General features: G+C 49.1%; 1 protein-coding gene across 1 annotated transcript; it reads right to left on the bottom strand.

Moving 5' to 3' along the window:
• Positions 1-985: 985 nt before the first annotated feature.
• Positions 986-11,616, bottom strand: LOC115637599 (T-box transcription factor T-A-like). Its single transcript, XM_030539024.1, has 8 exons — positions 11,391-11,616; positions 9,723-9,987; positions 9,130-9,264; positions 7,685-7,746; positions 7,217-7,278; positions 6,297-6,476; positions 5,323-5,437; positions 986-4,300 (listed from the first exon to the last, which is right to left on the bottom strand). Exons 1-8 carry the CDS (start codon positions 11,573-11,575, stop codon positions 4,063-4,065), a joined length of 1,242 nt encoding a protein of 413 aa, XP_030394884.1. The 5' UTR covers positions 11,576-11,616; the 3' UTR covers positions 986-4,062.
• Between the last annotated feature and the right edge of the window lie 3,952 nt (positions 11,617-15,568).

The following is a 15,568-nucleotide window of genomic DNA, read 5'->3' as shown; positions in this document are numbered from 1 at the left end:
AGGGAGGCTGCTTGAGACAGGTACATGTTGGGTTTTTAAACTGATCATACCTGGCAATTAGCTTGTAATATTCAAAGCAATTTACAAATATATTAATCCAAACAGCACCCTGGTGAGGCTCATAAATAATTTTTTTACGGTTTCATAATGATTTACAGAGGGCAAAACAGAGACATCAAAAAGTTAAGAGACTTAATCAAAACCACAGAGGGCTTAAGCGGCAGAGACAAAATTTTAATGTTCAGCAGTTCCTGGCTCCCAGTCCTGTGCTCAGACCAAGTTTTCCATCCCTTTTCGGCTGAAAGATTGTAAAGAATAATATAATTGCTTCTTGCTCTAGAATTTAGCAAGAGAGTTTTCCTCTCTTCCCCTATACCCTCCTCAGTTGTGGACTAACGGTTAGTAGGGAATATAAACATGAGTGGTACTAAAGACTCACAGTAGAAGAGTGAGATCTGCATTTTCCTACATCTTACGGTATTGTGGCCGTGACTCAGAGAAGGAAACTTTCTACTGTGTTGCTTGTTGGTGACGGAATGGGGATGCACATCACACACACACACACACACACACACACACACACACACACACACACACACACACACACACACACACACACACACACACACACACACACACACACACACACACACACACACACACACACACAGAGTTGGGTTGCCTTATATCAATCAAGTCATGAAGACCACTAGTTTAGAAATGAAAAACCAAAGATCTGTCTGCTCTGTATGTTCTAAGTTTTCATGGCACTTTTTATAAGAGTAGGGTCTTGCCTGCATTAAGCAGTGGGTGCTGTGCCTGCTGATGGTATTCTCTACCACCATGGTAGCTACATTTCAGTGATTATGTATATAGATTAGGAGTACTTGTGCCACCTTAGAGACTAACATTTATTTGAGCCTAAACTTTCGTGGGCTACAGCCCAGCTTATGCTCAAATAAATTTGTCAGTCTCTAAGGTGCCACAAGGACTCCTGTTCTTTTTGCGGATACAGACTAACACGTCTGCTACTCTGAAACCTGTGCATAGATTGAAGTGCTGTCTAATCATGTATTTAGATTGAAACTCCCTCCTTGACTCCCCCTGTTGCATGTGGTTATTGTAATCCATGTGTGGTATAAACTTACCTGCTCTTCTGTTAGCTGTACAGTCGCTTGACAGGGTGTTTGGAATGTGTTCAATCTTAAATGTGAATTTTACAGCTTGGAGGAATGTGGTACTTTAAGAGGGCATTGTTAGGTCACCTGTCGTGTTTGCCATTGCAGCACTATACTAGAGCAGGAGAATGCAGTGTGTGAAACTGAGTAGTCCCTTTTCTTTTTCCAGGCAGAGAGAAATGCAAAAAACCATATCAGTAGTGAAAAGTAAATGATTCTTAGTGATAGGTCAAGAAATCCATTTCTAAGCCCCTCTAAATTTTAACCTTTTCAGTTTCTCTAATCGGAAGACACTTTGATAGCTGGAAGTACCTTTCTTTACTATTTTACTTCCCACTTTCTCTCCATTTCATTCTGGCTAATGGTAGAAGTTGCTCTCTGTGCTATCTTGTCACTTCAGAGCCTTAAAACCAAGTGTAGTGTGGAAATTCTGTCCCTGTGCTAGGAGGGTTTAGGACCCAGGGGGGCGGGGGAGATGGAAGGAGCATAGCCAGATGAAAGCAGTGTCTCACTTGGGTATCAGAATTTCCTCATTATGCGACCTCACAGAGATCATAGAGGAGAGAAGATAGCAATTGCCTGATCAGCAAACACAAGGCAGCAGACCACCGTGGATGGTAACAGACCCCTACAAAAGTAGTAATGAGGCCTCTCCTGTTCATGAACTAGGTGAGTCAGACAGAGTAATCAAATTGTACCTCTTTGAATTATTGCTTCTTAGTTAAACAGTAGCTGTAAGTGTTGATATTACGATGTAAGGGGACAATTGTGCCACTGAAGAACCCACAGGGAAATGTTGCTGTCTGCATCTGAGTGCAAGTATGGCCTGTTGGATGCCCCAATGTACCTGCTGATACCCACATATTAGGTGACAGACTCAACATAGGTGAAGAAGAAAAATGAAATGCAAGGTGTAGAAATGCAGTGGGACCAATTCCGTTCCTGTTGATAACTGTTCCTCTCTGCTCAGTGGCGTTGAAATGGAGCTGGAAATGGAGAGCCTTACACTGAGGTGGTAGAAAAGTTGGTGATATAAGTGGGTTTACACCCACAGTATTTGTACATCCTGCATGGTTGTGTATCTGGGAGTTCCCAGAAGCAGGGAAGGGTTATGTTTTGGATCATGGCTCTTGTTAACAAAGAGATCATGTGGGGTAAAGGACAGTAGTTATTTCTGGAATGTGAGTTAAACGAATGGCAAGCTTCTGTGGCTCTGAAAGTCTCATCTTATGGAGCAGAGCTGATCTATCTGCAGGACTCCCCAACTCCCAATTGTTAGTCACTTCTTGAATCAGAAGCAGCAAATTCCTCCTGGTCCTCCACCTCTTTCCCGCAACCTCCCTTTGCCACATACCTTCAGGTTAGATATTTGTCGACAAATGACTCGGGCTAACCTTCTGCTAACACCAATGTGTGAAATAGCTGCACTCTTGGAACACCCAGGAGCCAAAGCCTCATTCCTTCTTCCCTGATTCATTTTCAGTTAGGAGAGATCTCTAAAGCAGAGGTGGTCTGGGTGTGTTTAGCAGTTAGCTAGTGTAGAGAGCTTTCAGTCTTGAAATGCTCCATTGACCTGAAGTGAGAGCCTGGAATCCAGCTGGGATTTTTAATCCGTTCTCTAGGAAGTGATTAAATATAGTGATGGTTTTCTTTATTTTTTTAAATTATAGTTGTTGGATGACATCTCACTGAGGCACAGTGTGTTCTCTCTCCCTTCCCCTTTCCAAAGGGGCATAGTAAAGTTTGACCCACCCTAAAATGGTGACTAGTATTTCTTACTATTAATGAATATATCTTTTTATTCCAGTCACTTTATTACCTGTAGCTCTGGGTCTGTGACCATGGGGGAAGAGGCAGGGAGTGGAGGGTGAAGTGAGTACATTCTAAGCGCTGCATTTTATGGCATTATGTTATTTTGTTGCGGGCCCAACCCTCTCTCCCACTTGGTTTTCCAGTAGGATCTGGGAAGGATTTAAATAACAGACTCATATGAATATTTTGAGGAGTTCTGAGAGCAGAGGTAGAGGAATCTGTAGAGGGAGGGGCTGTTATGATCAGTCACAATACGCCCATGGCTGCATATGGTGAGGATGAGGGTCTCTGTTAAAGTTTGAGGTTTGCCCTGTAATTAGTAGAGGGTTTGGGGAACAGCATGCGGTCGGTTGCTTGATTTGGAAGAAGCATAGTCTTGGTATCCAAGATTAGCTTCCCTAAGGGAGGAGCAAGAAGGCAGGAAGTTAAGCCGTATGTCCTATTCCAAAGTTTCTTATACCTGCTCCAAACCCCCTTATCAGCACTTACATCGGTAAGAACTCGGAGGGTTTCAGTCTTCAGCAAAAGGCAAACAACACTTAGTTGTCAGAAAGGTTTATTTACAACAAAACTCTATAAATAATACACCACTTTTCAAGATCATGGCACACACGTTTGCAGATCTTACTGCCCTTGTTTGGGTCTCCTGTGTGCAAGTGATAACAAGGTCCAGCCAGCCAGCATGCTATGCTGGGACATGCGCTCGACAAGACAGTGCTCGTTTGCTCCACCATCCTGAGAGTCAGACAGGTTGCATCTTTCTTCTTCGCTTTCCAAACTAGGGGGGTAAAGCTAATTCTCTCCTTGGAGATATGCCCTGGTGCTGCGGAGCACAGATTACCACCTGTATCATCCTCTGCTTGCTCAGGAAGAGTCCGCCTTCCATATTCTGTCATAGCCTTTAAACAATGATGGAGGTTCTGAGAAAAGTTCTTATCTTGTAGGACTATGCAATCAGCTACACGCTGTGAGAGCAGAGAGGTTCACACCATTGTTCAGCTGCCCCTTTCCTTGCCCTCTGCCGGCTTCTTTCCAGTAATTTTTGAAGATGGACGAGGGCAACTTCTCAGCATCAGTAAGTCTGAGTGACTGTTGCCCAAGTGGATGCCAGACAGGAAATAGCAGAGTCGTACTGACAGTCACTCGAGGGCACCTCTGCCAAGGCATTGTCATAGACTGAGGATGTGGAGGGGGCTGGGATAGCAGAGGCCAAGCTGCTGTAAGAGCCTCTCAGGAACTGGGGGTTGGAGCTGGACTGAGTAGCGGGACTGATCGAGTTGCTGGTGGGGGACCACAGGCTGGAATATTGACTGTAAAGTGAAAAGAGAGTTACCATCCTGGCGTATCTCACTCACCCCCAGGAGTGCAGCTGGCCTTTCCTCTCCTTGACGGCCTTATTCTGATGCACTTCTCCGTGCACAAAGTCACTCAGCTTTGAGGAAATGGAATGGGACTAGAAGGCTTGTGAGTGTACTTACAGCCCATCTGTAACTGCATCACAGTCTTGACAGGAGACTGGTTAAAATTTGCAACGTGGGCAGAACATAGCTGTGTTGTAACTAGGTCGTCTAACCCCTCTGGAGACATGCCTAGGGCTGATGGCACAGATATAACCTGGGTCGGGTCCATCCACACTACACATTTTAACTAGGCCCTTCAGGGTGGAGGGTGCCCCTCCTGCAAAACTCTCTCCTCACGTCTTTGGCAGTGGAGAGCAGGGAGCTCACCTCCTGCCTTTGTCCTTCCCTGCAAGGCAAATTCTAGGTGGGGAGAAAAAAATTTTAGCTCCCTAGGAACAGGCTGAGAGCTTAGCTTGCAACCTACCTGCTTTCTTGAGTCTCTGTTCACCTGATGCTCACTCCCCTAAATGCTGCACAAACCTACCCCTGCAGACACAGCCCTGCTTGATTCAGCACCCCCAATTTCTGCATTGCTACCCCCTCTACCTGCACCACTTCATGCTGCTCAAGTCATGAGCCCTCTTCCACCTATCAGTAAACCTCAGCCGATATCTGCTGAGTACCTGCCTCCCTCAGTCACTGCCATCCCCCAGACACTGCCAAAGATCCTCAGCTCTGAGCTATCAGGCTCATTCTAACCCTAAACATCTAGAGAGGACAATGTGCTGAGTGTCCCGATACATGTAACCCTCAGTTAAGGACTAAACTAAGACACCATGTTCCTCCCTCCATGTGGTTAAAATCTGGCTGTGAAACCAGCTCCTAGACCAGTTACCACTGGACATTAACCCCACTTAGCTCCCTTCATTCTTTAGTCTAGGAATAAAAGCACTCTCCCTCCATTGAAGAAAGTATCTGCATCTGTGCCATACCTTGTGGGAGAGGCAGTGCTGGGTAGAACCCCCGTAGAACTGGAGAGAGACAGGCCAGGCCAGCTGTCAGGGGCAGACACCAGGGAGAGGCCAATGGAGTTATCTACATAATTAACTAAAGCAAAAATAGATTGTTTGGATGTAGAGCAAACGGTGAGACACAATAATAGTTACAACTTACATTAATAAAGAGAGGCAGGATAGGCTAGCGGTTAGAGCACTAGCCTGGAACTCAGGAGACTTGGGTTAAATTCCTTGCTCTGCCACAGACTTCCTGTGTGACCTTTGGCATGTCACTTAGCCCATGTGTCCCTCACTTCGCCATCTATAAACTGGGGCTAATTGCACTTCCTTATCTCACAGGGAGTTGGGAAAATAAAGACACTAAATATTGTGGGGTGCTCATCTGCTACAGTAATAGATGCTAGATAAGTACCATAGACAGAGATTAAAAGAGAGATTTTTGTCTAAGCCCTTTACAAATTCTATACAGAAAGACTTCCCCCAGTACTGAACTCCATCCGTCTCTGGGTGGAGCATAGCAGTCTGATTCTGTTTGGCATTGTTTGACACCCGCACTGGACAGGACTCCATGCAGCAGGCCCTGCCTTACCCAGAGAGGAGCAGGCCTGGGTGCTTACTCTCACCAATGGAGATGGGCCTTTCTCCCCCGAGGGGATCCAAGAGGGAAGGCAGCTGTGGTGATGCCTCTGTTGGGCAATGACTGTCTGATCTCCAGTGGGTGCTCAGCACCCACAACTGCAGCTGAAGTCAGTTAGAGCTGTTGTGGCTCAGCATCTCTGAAAACCTGACCCTAAAGGAACAACTTAATAATATGTTCCATCCATTTAAAGGACACTTCTCTTCCCCCTCCCCCGTTCTCTGCATTGAGTCTCTGCAGCGAACTTTACAGGCAGCCCAAGCCCTGGGCCAGTCCAGAGTCGGGAAAATGAATGTGGCTGGGGTGTCCTTACTTGGTGAGGCGTTGATCTGGCTGTATGGGCTCGGATAAGGTGAGGCCCTTGGGTTCCGCAGGCTGGAGTGTGTCTTGCAGTATGAGCTGTGGCCAGACGAGAGGCCAGGACTGCCTGAGAACGAAGACTGGGCAGGAGAGGAACAGCAAGAGCTGGTGCCTGGCAGAAACCAACCCCCAACTATGAAAGAAAAATAGTTAAAGGTAACTCAAGGCTCCTTAGGCAGCTACCCTGTCAGATCTGTCCAAAGGCATGGCACAGAGCTGGGCTGGAAATGAGCAGTGTCAAACATACAGAACCATGGAACCGAGGGGAGCATTTTCAGAAGTTCCTAAGTCATGCAGTAGCCTGCGTCTAATTGGTTTTCAATTGGACTTGGGAGCCAAGGTCATTTCGCTCTTTTGAATATGCTACCCACAGTCTCCAAAATGTCCAGGAAAGGAATGACGCTGGCATTATTTTAAATGATAGGTCTCTGACTTTTGGGCTTGTTGCGAGAGACAGACCCCAAATCAGATACCTGTTATAGGCCAACATTGGGTATTTGAGCCTGAGAGAATTTCACATCTATTGGTTTCATTTGCAGATCATACAAACCATGGACTCTGCAGCCCCGCCTAAACCTGTTTCCAGTACAGCAGTGAGGGGCTAAGGAACCCGAGAGAGTCCAGTTTGAAAGTGTTGTAAACGCTGGTACGGTCTGGTCCTGAGAGTGTCCTGAGCACCCACTGACTCCAGGGGTAGTTGGGGCACTCAGGCCCTGCTCCTCAAAGGTTTTTAGACTCTTAACATCTATTGAAATGAGTTAGGAATCTAAATACACTTGGGGGGATCTAGGCCTCAATGCTCTTCGGGATTGGGCCTTTCGTGTGTTCATGTCCTAGTGTCCCAGAGACCAGTCAGAAAAGAGGAAGTCTCACGCTGTGAATAGCCAGCCTGATGAGCTTCATTGCTGGGGTCGAGAACGTCTTTGGAGTCGCACCTACATGGAGAATGCAGGGAGGGAATAAAGTCTCCAGTTAATAACCGATGTCAGGCATTCATTAAATCGAGTTCATTTACAGGGTCCCTTTATAGTAGTGCCCCAACCTCCAGTTGCCATCCTGACTCCCAGCTGCTTTAGGGGGAGAGGGCAGGGTGGTTAGAGCGGAGAAGTGAGGTGGGACCTCTGGGCTCTGCCACTGAGGTACTGGTGTGGCCTTGATTGAGTTTTTTTCCTGTGCTTCAGTTTTCCCATCTGTAAAATGGGGACAGTTGCTCATAAGGGTGTTGTGAAGCTTAAGTCATTCCCATTTATGAACACACTTAGATGAAAGGAGCCCAAGAAGGGCAAAGCACTGCTAATGATTCAGGCAAGGTGGCCTCAGTCTCACTCAGCCAGCACTCACCTCTCCTTGGCATCCAGGAAGGCTTTTGCAAAGGGATTGTGTTTAATTTTCAAGGCAGTGATCTGAAATGACAGACGACGGCTGCAGTTCAGCTTTCTTAAATATAAACCTTCAGCCACTCCTGACCCCTCTTCATCTCTCCAACACCCCTCCCCATCCTGCCAAATCCTACACTGGTATCAAATTGCAATTAACTCCACTGACGTTAAGCAAATTACAATGACTCTACATTTGTGTAACAGGATAGAATTTGACCCTTTTGTTGTTGTTTCAAGGTGCTTCTCATCAATTCCTAAAATCCACTTGTCTTCACTCCTTGGAAGCATGAAATGGGAATCTTTCTAACTTTCCTCCCTCTTCTTTACATGTTCGTTTATATGGCTGCTCATGAATGGTGCATGCCTGCTAGTGGTTTTTATTTGTTAATAAGCATTTCTCTAAGGGCTTCTCATATTGAAGCTGCTAACAAAATAGCCCTCTTCCCCTCGAGATTCAGAGCTGTTCTGGTTTTACAAGTGGGGATGCTGAAACACACAGAGGAGTCGACTTGCCAAGTGAACCAGTGTCAGAGCTGGGATTAGAATGCTCAGATTTCTTGCTCCAGGCTCTACCCATTAGACAACCCTGCCTCACTGGCCATTTTACACTAAAAACAGAAGAGAAGCAGCATTTTTTTTTCCCAGGGAAGGCAAAGCAGGGCATCACATTAAGAACCAAATTCCACCCAGCCATTACATCCCAGGGAATACCACTGAAATAAGGGGTGGTAAATCAGGGCTGGATTTGGCTCTAATTCTTATGTGGACTTCAGCTGTGACTGCACAAGGTGTGAGCTTTCCAGCCTCTCCCAAGATGCGGATGATGTTTCCAGAGCTGGCTTTCAGGAGCAGAGACCTAAAATGCCTTCGTTTCCAGCAGTGTCCAGGCCTAAGTTTAACATTTCACTTGCTCCGAGCTCCCAGGTGTAAGGGATTGTTCTCTATGTCGTGGGATTGTCCCTGTTGCCATGGACATCAGGGAGAATGCTCCCATTGGCTTGGGGAAGCAGCGTGTGAGCGTAAGAGACAAACAGATGCTCTGTGAACCAGGTCTTTGCGTGGCTGGGGGAGAGGAATGAAGGGCTGGGGGAGTCACTTTATGATATATGTCCTATAAAGGAAAGTGGATTCCAAGGGACGTGCAGTGTTTTGGATCTGCCCAAGGGAGGAGGCATGCCCTTGGAGATGGATGATGGTGGGAACAGAACGGGGCACTGAAACAAAACAGTGCATTGTGCTGAAAAGTATTGGAAGGGTTCCAGTTGGTTATGTTCTTCATATCTCAGAGGTGACCACAGTACGGTTGCCGGGGAAGTGGTCCACGTGCCTCTGATCTCTAGGACTGTGCCTTTCATGATAAAAACCCCGAGCGCACTCTTATCTGCAGGACATAGTCATCCAACATACCTCCTCGTTCTGATAGGCAGTGACGGCAATAAACTGGGTCTCCGGGAAAGCAAAGCTGCTGATCGCTTTTTGAGGCCCCCCAACCTTCACGATGTGGACGCGGGGCTCGTACTTGTGGAGGGAGTTCAGCATGATCTGTGGGACAGAACAAACACGCTACACAGTGGCCTTCAGGCTCAGCTTCATCATCGGAGGACCTGATCTTTCAGTGTGCCAGAAAAGCAGTCAGTATGCAGGCCAGAGACATGCACCGCATGCCTGCAGTGTCTCTTCCACTCTGTCCTGCAGGTGCATGCATAATGTGATATGATGGGGCCATGATCACCTCGGTGTAACCACATGGCTACTCTCTAATCTAGGCCCCTGCACTGCGCTCAGGGGGCTATTTGAGCATGTATTTGCTCAGGGCAAACTAGTGGCATCTTTGGGCCACTCACTGAAAGTCCAGCATTACCAATACTTTCCATGGCATAAGGGAAATAGAAACTTCACTTCTTGTCTTGGGCAGGTATCTTAGGGCTCTCCAGATGGCTGTAAGATCAGCTATCCCCCTTGCCCCCCCCCACCCTCCTGTGACCCCCTTCCAGCGTTACCTGCCCCCCTCCATTCATCTTGTTGGAGAGCTTGACTTTGCTGAAGGTGACGGTGGCTTTCATCCAGTGAGCCCCAAAATTGGGGGATTTGGGATGGATGTAGACACAGCTCAGGCTCTGAGGCTCAGGCTTGCCACCAGGAATCCACTCCCCGTTGACATACTTCCAGCGGTTCCCATCTGCAGCCACAAAGTCCAGGAGGATAGAGTACATGGAATTGGGGTCCAAGCCCGAGATGCCGACCTTCAGCACTGGGAACATTCTCCTAGGCGGGAGATAGGAGGAGGAGACGATTAGGTTGCAAACTCACTTCTGCCGCAGGTTTAATTACAGCGCTGGTCTCTCTCCCACCATCTTAACAAGTGTAGTTCTTAACCCTTCCCCTGTATCACAGAGCTTCTCCCCACAGTGGCATTTCAGTGGTTCCTAATCACTGGCATGCCGTAGGCATCCCTACTGTCTTGCTCCCTGGAGTGTGGCTGCATGGAGCACAGCCTGCTCCTTGTGACCCCGAGCAGTGGCCAAGCTTCTCCGGGTGTCAGGATGTGAATGAGAGGCAGGGTAGCTGGAGCCTTTGAACCTGTCTCCCCAGTAACTCGCGTGCCATGTCAGTGTTCCAGCAGGCCTGCCTGCCTGTGCTAGAACGTGATTGGGTCTTGCCTATGCAGACAGGGCTACAGCACAATACGAGTACTTGTGGGTGACAAAGGTTAGGCCCATCTCCGCAGGAAAGAGTAAACCCCGTCTCGGCCCCTGGCAGAGTGAACCTTGCTGTGTTGCTAGGGCCAATGTCTGGGTGAATTGGTACAAATGGCCTGGAAAGGCCGGGGATGCTAAAAGTAACAGCAGTTACCAGGAAGGTTTAAGTAGGGGCTGCACCTTCTTTTTCATTTTAATATAAACTGATCTGTTTGCTGTCCGTTTTCTTTCTTTTCGACAAGAACAGACCAGTCGCTCCCATTCCCGTAACAGGGAGGGGAAACTAATGACACTTTTTAAATTCACCTCCCATCAGATCAGTGATCAGACTGTTATTGTTTGCCTCGATCATTCTTGGGGGTGGGGGGGAACACCCCAGTTTGTAAATTCGTAGTCCTTGTCGCCCAACTACATAACTGCCCCAGCAATGGAAACCATCAGAGTCACCTCTGCGGCAGCTCTCTGTATACCCCAGGGGAAGTTCAGCCTTGTGCAGAGGGCCAGCGCAAAGACTGTGCTATTTACAGCCCAGGTAAAGCTTAAGCCCCTGATGGGGAATTTGCACATATCAGACAAATGTAGCTGTGCAGCTCCACTAAAACCCTAAGGATTTAAAATAAGATGTTTCCTAGACCTTGGCCCCTACCTCCTAATGTGGGGGAAGAGAGGCCTTCCCTCCCAGCCCCCCATGTCTAGTGATCATGCCACAAGGAGCTCAGAGCCACAAAACAGCCAGTGGCGCCTTCCTGGAGACAAAGCGTGAGCACCCTGCTGCAAAGAGCAGCATCAATGGGGCAAGAAGGAGAATGGGGTCCTGGCGGATCAGTTGGGTAAATATATGTCTCTGGGGCCTGGAGGCACTGGTGCTGGGCATCTTAAGGATACTTATGGGAGGTAGCTAGAGGGGCGGAAGGTGAGGGTACCTCCGGGCAGCGCAGAGGAGAGAAAGAGAGAATTCTTTGCACTCACCGGCCAGTTTTGGTGACTATCATCTCATTGGTGAGCTCCTTAAAGTTCATCCACAGCGCTTTCTCCTCCAGCACCACCCTGATCTCCCTCTCCGAGGCATCCTCTGTCTCGGGGCCCATTTCCAGCTCACTCTCCACCGCGCTGAAGACGTGGTCCAGCCACTGGTGGCTGGGGACTGTGCTCATGGTGTCTGGCTTCCCCTCTGCCTCACCCTGGGAATCCCCTAGCAAAGCCCTGGAGCCCAGCACCTAGCATCAGGCCCAGACCTGCTTGTCATTGGGACTCACTGGGGAGGGGGTGGAGACCTTTCTGGGATTTTAAACCCCCCACCCTCCTCAGCAGCACACGTGGAGGCTGGGGGGAAGGATTCCTTTCTCATTGGCTAAAAAGAGCTAGCAGGTGCCACCTCCCAGAGAGGTGAGGTGGCTATTGGCCAGCCTAGGGATGGGAGGAGGTATGGCTGGTCAGTGTGCTCTCCTCCCAGCTGGAGGGAGAAAAGCTTTGATGTCTATGTGAATCTCAGTGGGAAACCCAATCCATGGCCCTGCTCTGGAGATGGGTTCCTGTCCCTGCACCCACTGCTTCCCCAGGGTCAGGTGACGGGGGAAGAGATTGCCCTGCCATTGACAGCTGGGCACCTTTCCTCCAGGAAAAGGCAGCCCCTCTAACAAACCATCCGCGAGGAAATGATTAGCTTTGAGGGGTGGGGAGTACCATAGTCCCTTCCACCTCACCCTCATCTGCGCCCTTCTGCCCCAGGATCTCCCTTTCCCCTATGAAATCCCTGGAGGACAAAACTGTGCAAAAGTCTCAATAGCACGTTGGCAAATATATCTAGCAAATTGCCACAGGAAGATCTAGCAAGGGGCGAAATGCTGCTTGCCCCAGCTGGGCAGTGACTGAGTGCTCAGAGCAAGTTAAAGGAGGGGAATCTCTGCCTGCTCCTGCTCTGATGGCAGTAACAATCCTGTCTAAGGCCCTGATTCAGCAAAGCATGTGCTTCAATCCCAGTGCCACACCCACACAAAGGCAAGGATCATTTCTAGTCACTTGACTAAACGCACAAGGGGCCCAGCATTAGTGCTGAGCAAAAATGTTAAAATCCCACTTTGCAGGTGTGGCTAGAGTCTGGACAAAGCATTGCCTGGGAGTATAAGGTTGTTGCTGGACACCAGTGACCAGCTAGGGCTCCAGTACATGTAACCCCAACACCCCGGTGAACCCCACCTCCTTATTGCAGTGGGTCTGAGGCCCTGGTGCCTGGCACGCTCTGCAGAGAAAAGGATAGTACTACTTCTGTAGCCCGTTGTGGTTTCAAGGTAATGATGCTTACAACTTAGATGGTCAGCTCTTGGGGCAGGTTGTTTGGTGTCTGTGCAGCACTCAGCACAATGGAGCCTTGGTCCATGACTGGGGCTCCTAGACACTACCACAATATGGATAATAAATAATACTTGTAGAAATATGAACCTAATGAATCTTCACAACCCCCCTGGGAGATAGCTAAACACCTTTGCCTAGACACTTGGGTGGCCCACATCTCTGGAGTACCTGAGCATCTCACAAACAATTTATTTATCCTCACAGTATCCCCCTGGGGGATAGTATATGATAAATATAGTATCATCCAGAAACTGAGGCATAGAACAGCGATGTGATTTTCCCAAGGTCACACAGCACGTTAGGAACAGAATTCAGGTTTCTTGGCTCCTATCCTCCTGCTCTAACCACTAGACACCTGCTAGGATGTAAAATGTTCTCCCTGTCGAGTGTGTCTGGAGCACCCGCTTGCGCAGACATGGGGAACTCAGCTGCTTGCTGGTGCTGTACCTTGAACACAGTTGGTTTTATGGGGCCTGCTGTTGAGTGATGTGCCCTGAGCCCTCGCTGCCCCCAAGGGGACTGCAAAGTGAATTGCAGAGATGGGCCAGACCAGCCCAGTTTGGATCCAAAGCAGAGTTGGAGAGTGTTTGAATTTGGGGTTCCCTTTATAGAAACACTCACGTTATGAAGTGTGGATGTGGCTCTGGTCTTGCCCAAAGCTCCAGAATGTGGGCTCAGGCCCATGTCTGCCTGAGACACGGTTAGTGAGTAGGAATGAGGTGGGATTGTGCTCTCTGGAATGGCTCTACTCTAATCTTTCTGAGGGCTTGTCTACATCAGAAAGTTGCAGCGCTGGTGAGGGAGTTACAGCGCTGCAACTTTGAAGGTGTACACATCTGCAGGGCACCACCAGCGCTGCAACTCCCTGTTTGCAGCGCTGGCCGTACTCCCGTTTTGTCTCGGGTGTAGAGGATCCAGCGCTGGTGATCCAGCGCTGGTAATCCAATGTAGACAGTTACCAGCGCTTTTCTTGACCTCCGTGGAAGGAGGAAGCCTCTGGTAATCAAGCTGGTTTCCTTTCCCGGTTTGCTCTCTCGGTCCCGGAGCCAGCCAGCAAACAGCAGGGAAGGAGACCTGCTTGCTCGGGGTTCCGGACCGAGAGAGCAAACCGGGAACGCCGCGGTTTGCTCTCTCGGTCCCGGAGCCAGCCAGCAAACCGCAGGGAAGGAGACCTGCTTGCTCGGGGTTCCGGGACCGAGAGAGCAAACCGGGAACGCCGCGGTTTGCTCTCTCGGTCCCGGAGCCAGCCAGCAAACCGCAGGGAAGGAGACCTGCTTGCTCGGGGTTCCGGGACCGAGAGAGCAAACCGGGAACGCCGCGGTTTGCTCTCTCGTTCCCGGAACCCCGAGCAAGCAGGTCTCCTTCCCTGCGGTTTGCTGGGTGGCTCCGGGACCGAGAGAGCAAACCGCGGCGAAGCTGGTTTCCTTTCCCGGTTTGCTCTCTCGTCCCGGAACCCCCCTTGAAGCCGCCCAACAGCGCTGCAGTGTGGCCACATCTAACACCACTTGCAGCGCTGGTTGCTGTAAGTGTGGCCACTCTGCAGCGCTGGCCCTATACAGCTGTACTAAAACAGCTGTAACAACCAGCGCTGCAAAATTTTAGATGTAGACATGGCCTGAGGGATTTTTCCTCTGTCCGCTCTGTTTGCAGGCACAGAGCTGGCGTGCTGGCTTTTCTGCAGGCCAGTGAAATGTGTGTGTTTGCCCTTGGGCTGGGGAGCTGGGATGTTTAACACTGAAGTAGCTTGAGCCCCTGGAGAAGTGAGCTGATGATGCAGGATCCACACTGTGGAGAGTTAGATGGATGGATTCTGTTTCAGGTATTGGCAGCCATTTAGCTTTGCTTTATGCCTGGCGTTTCTTCCGTCAGAGTGTGAAGTTTTTTGTAATACGTGGTAGGTCCTGTCAGGAGAACAAGGCTGTGAGGAAATGCCAGGTTCCTTCCAAACTTTTCTTTGCAGCCTGCAGGACCAGGATTAAGAGGTCGCAAGTAGGGTAATTGCCTGGGGCCCCAGGCCACAGGGGGCTCCACAAATGATTATTGCCCCATTTTTACAAATGGGCAACTGAAGTCCAAAGAGATTAAGGCTGAAATTTTAAAACCTGCCTAGAGGATTTGGATGCCTAAGTCCCATTAAGGTGTCCAAATCCATTATAGCATCGTTGAAAATCTGAGCATAAGTGACTTGTTCAGCATCACACAAGCAAGAATTGAACTCAGGTCTCCTGGCTCCCAGCCTAGTGCCTTTACAATTGTAGTTTCCTCTGTCAAGTTTTGTTTGGCCTCACCTTGTGCCCTCACTGGTTGTGACATCTGAGGAGTTAAAGAGGTTCCTGCACAGCGGCAATGATCCATCATCACCCCTGATGAAATATTGCAGGGTGCTGGACCCTGGGGGCTGGGACATTGGCTCATGTGTCATGGAGTCTTAGCAAATATTCGCCTTGGGATGGTGGCTGGAGAGGGAGGGCAGCGCGTATGAAAACAGTGAATCAGGAGCCCAGGTCTTGGTCATGCTGAATTGATTAAGTCCGTCTCAAAGTTCCTAATGAAAATGCACGTAGCACACAGCTAAACAGAACCCTGTCGGAAGTAGATTCTAATTCCTTTCCTCTCAATTCCTTTTCCATCTGATTTCTGTTCTCTGCACTCCAGATGACTTTATTCATTCATTTGTGCCTCCCACCTTTTAAGCTCTTCTGCATTTCCCTTTAGCAGCCTCAAGCCTCACCTCCCCACCTCCTGTACTGTGGAGCATGGGGGAAGGAGGTTGCAAATCCAGATTTAAAGAATGT

The sequence above is a fragment of the Gopherus evgoodei genome, chromosome 20 (assembly GCF_007399415.2).
Source record: "Gopherus evgoodei ecotype Sinaloan lineage chromosome 20, rGopEvg1_v1.p, whole genome shotgun sequence".
NCBI lineage: Eukaryota > Metazoa > Chordata > Testudines > Testudinidae > Gopherus > Gopherus evgoodei.
The sequence above is the reverse complement of the archived record's forward strand: the minus strand, read 5'-3'. Positions and strand labels throughout refer to the sequence as shown.

Excerpts from the sequence above, each read along its gene's own strand:
- LOC115637599 (XM_030539024.1), bottom strand. The coding sequence starts at position 11,575 with ATGAGCACAGTCCCCAGCCACCAGTGGCTGGACCACGTCTTCAGCGCG. Across the intron at positions 7,747-9,129 it reads CTGCCTATCAGAACGAGGAG|ATCACTGCCTTGAAAATTAA; the intron begins GTATGTTGGATG and ends CTGTCATTTCAG. Across the intron at positions 6,477-7,216 it reads TCAGGCTGGCTATTCACAGC|TTGGGGGTTGGTTTCTGCCA; the intron begins GTGAGACTTCCT and ends TTTCTTTCATAG.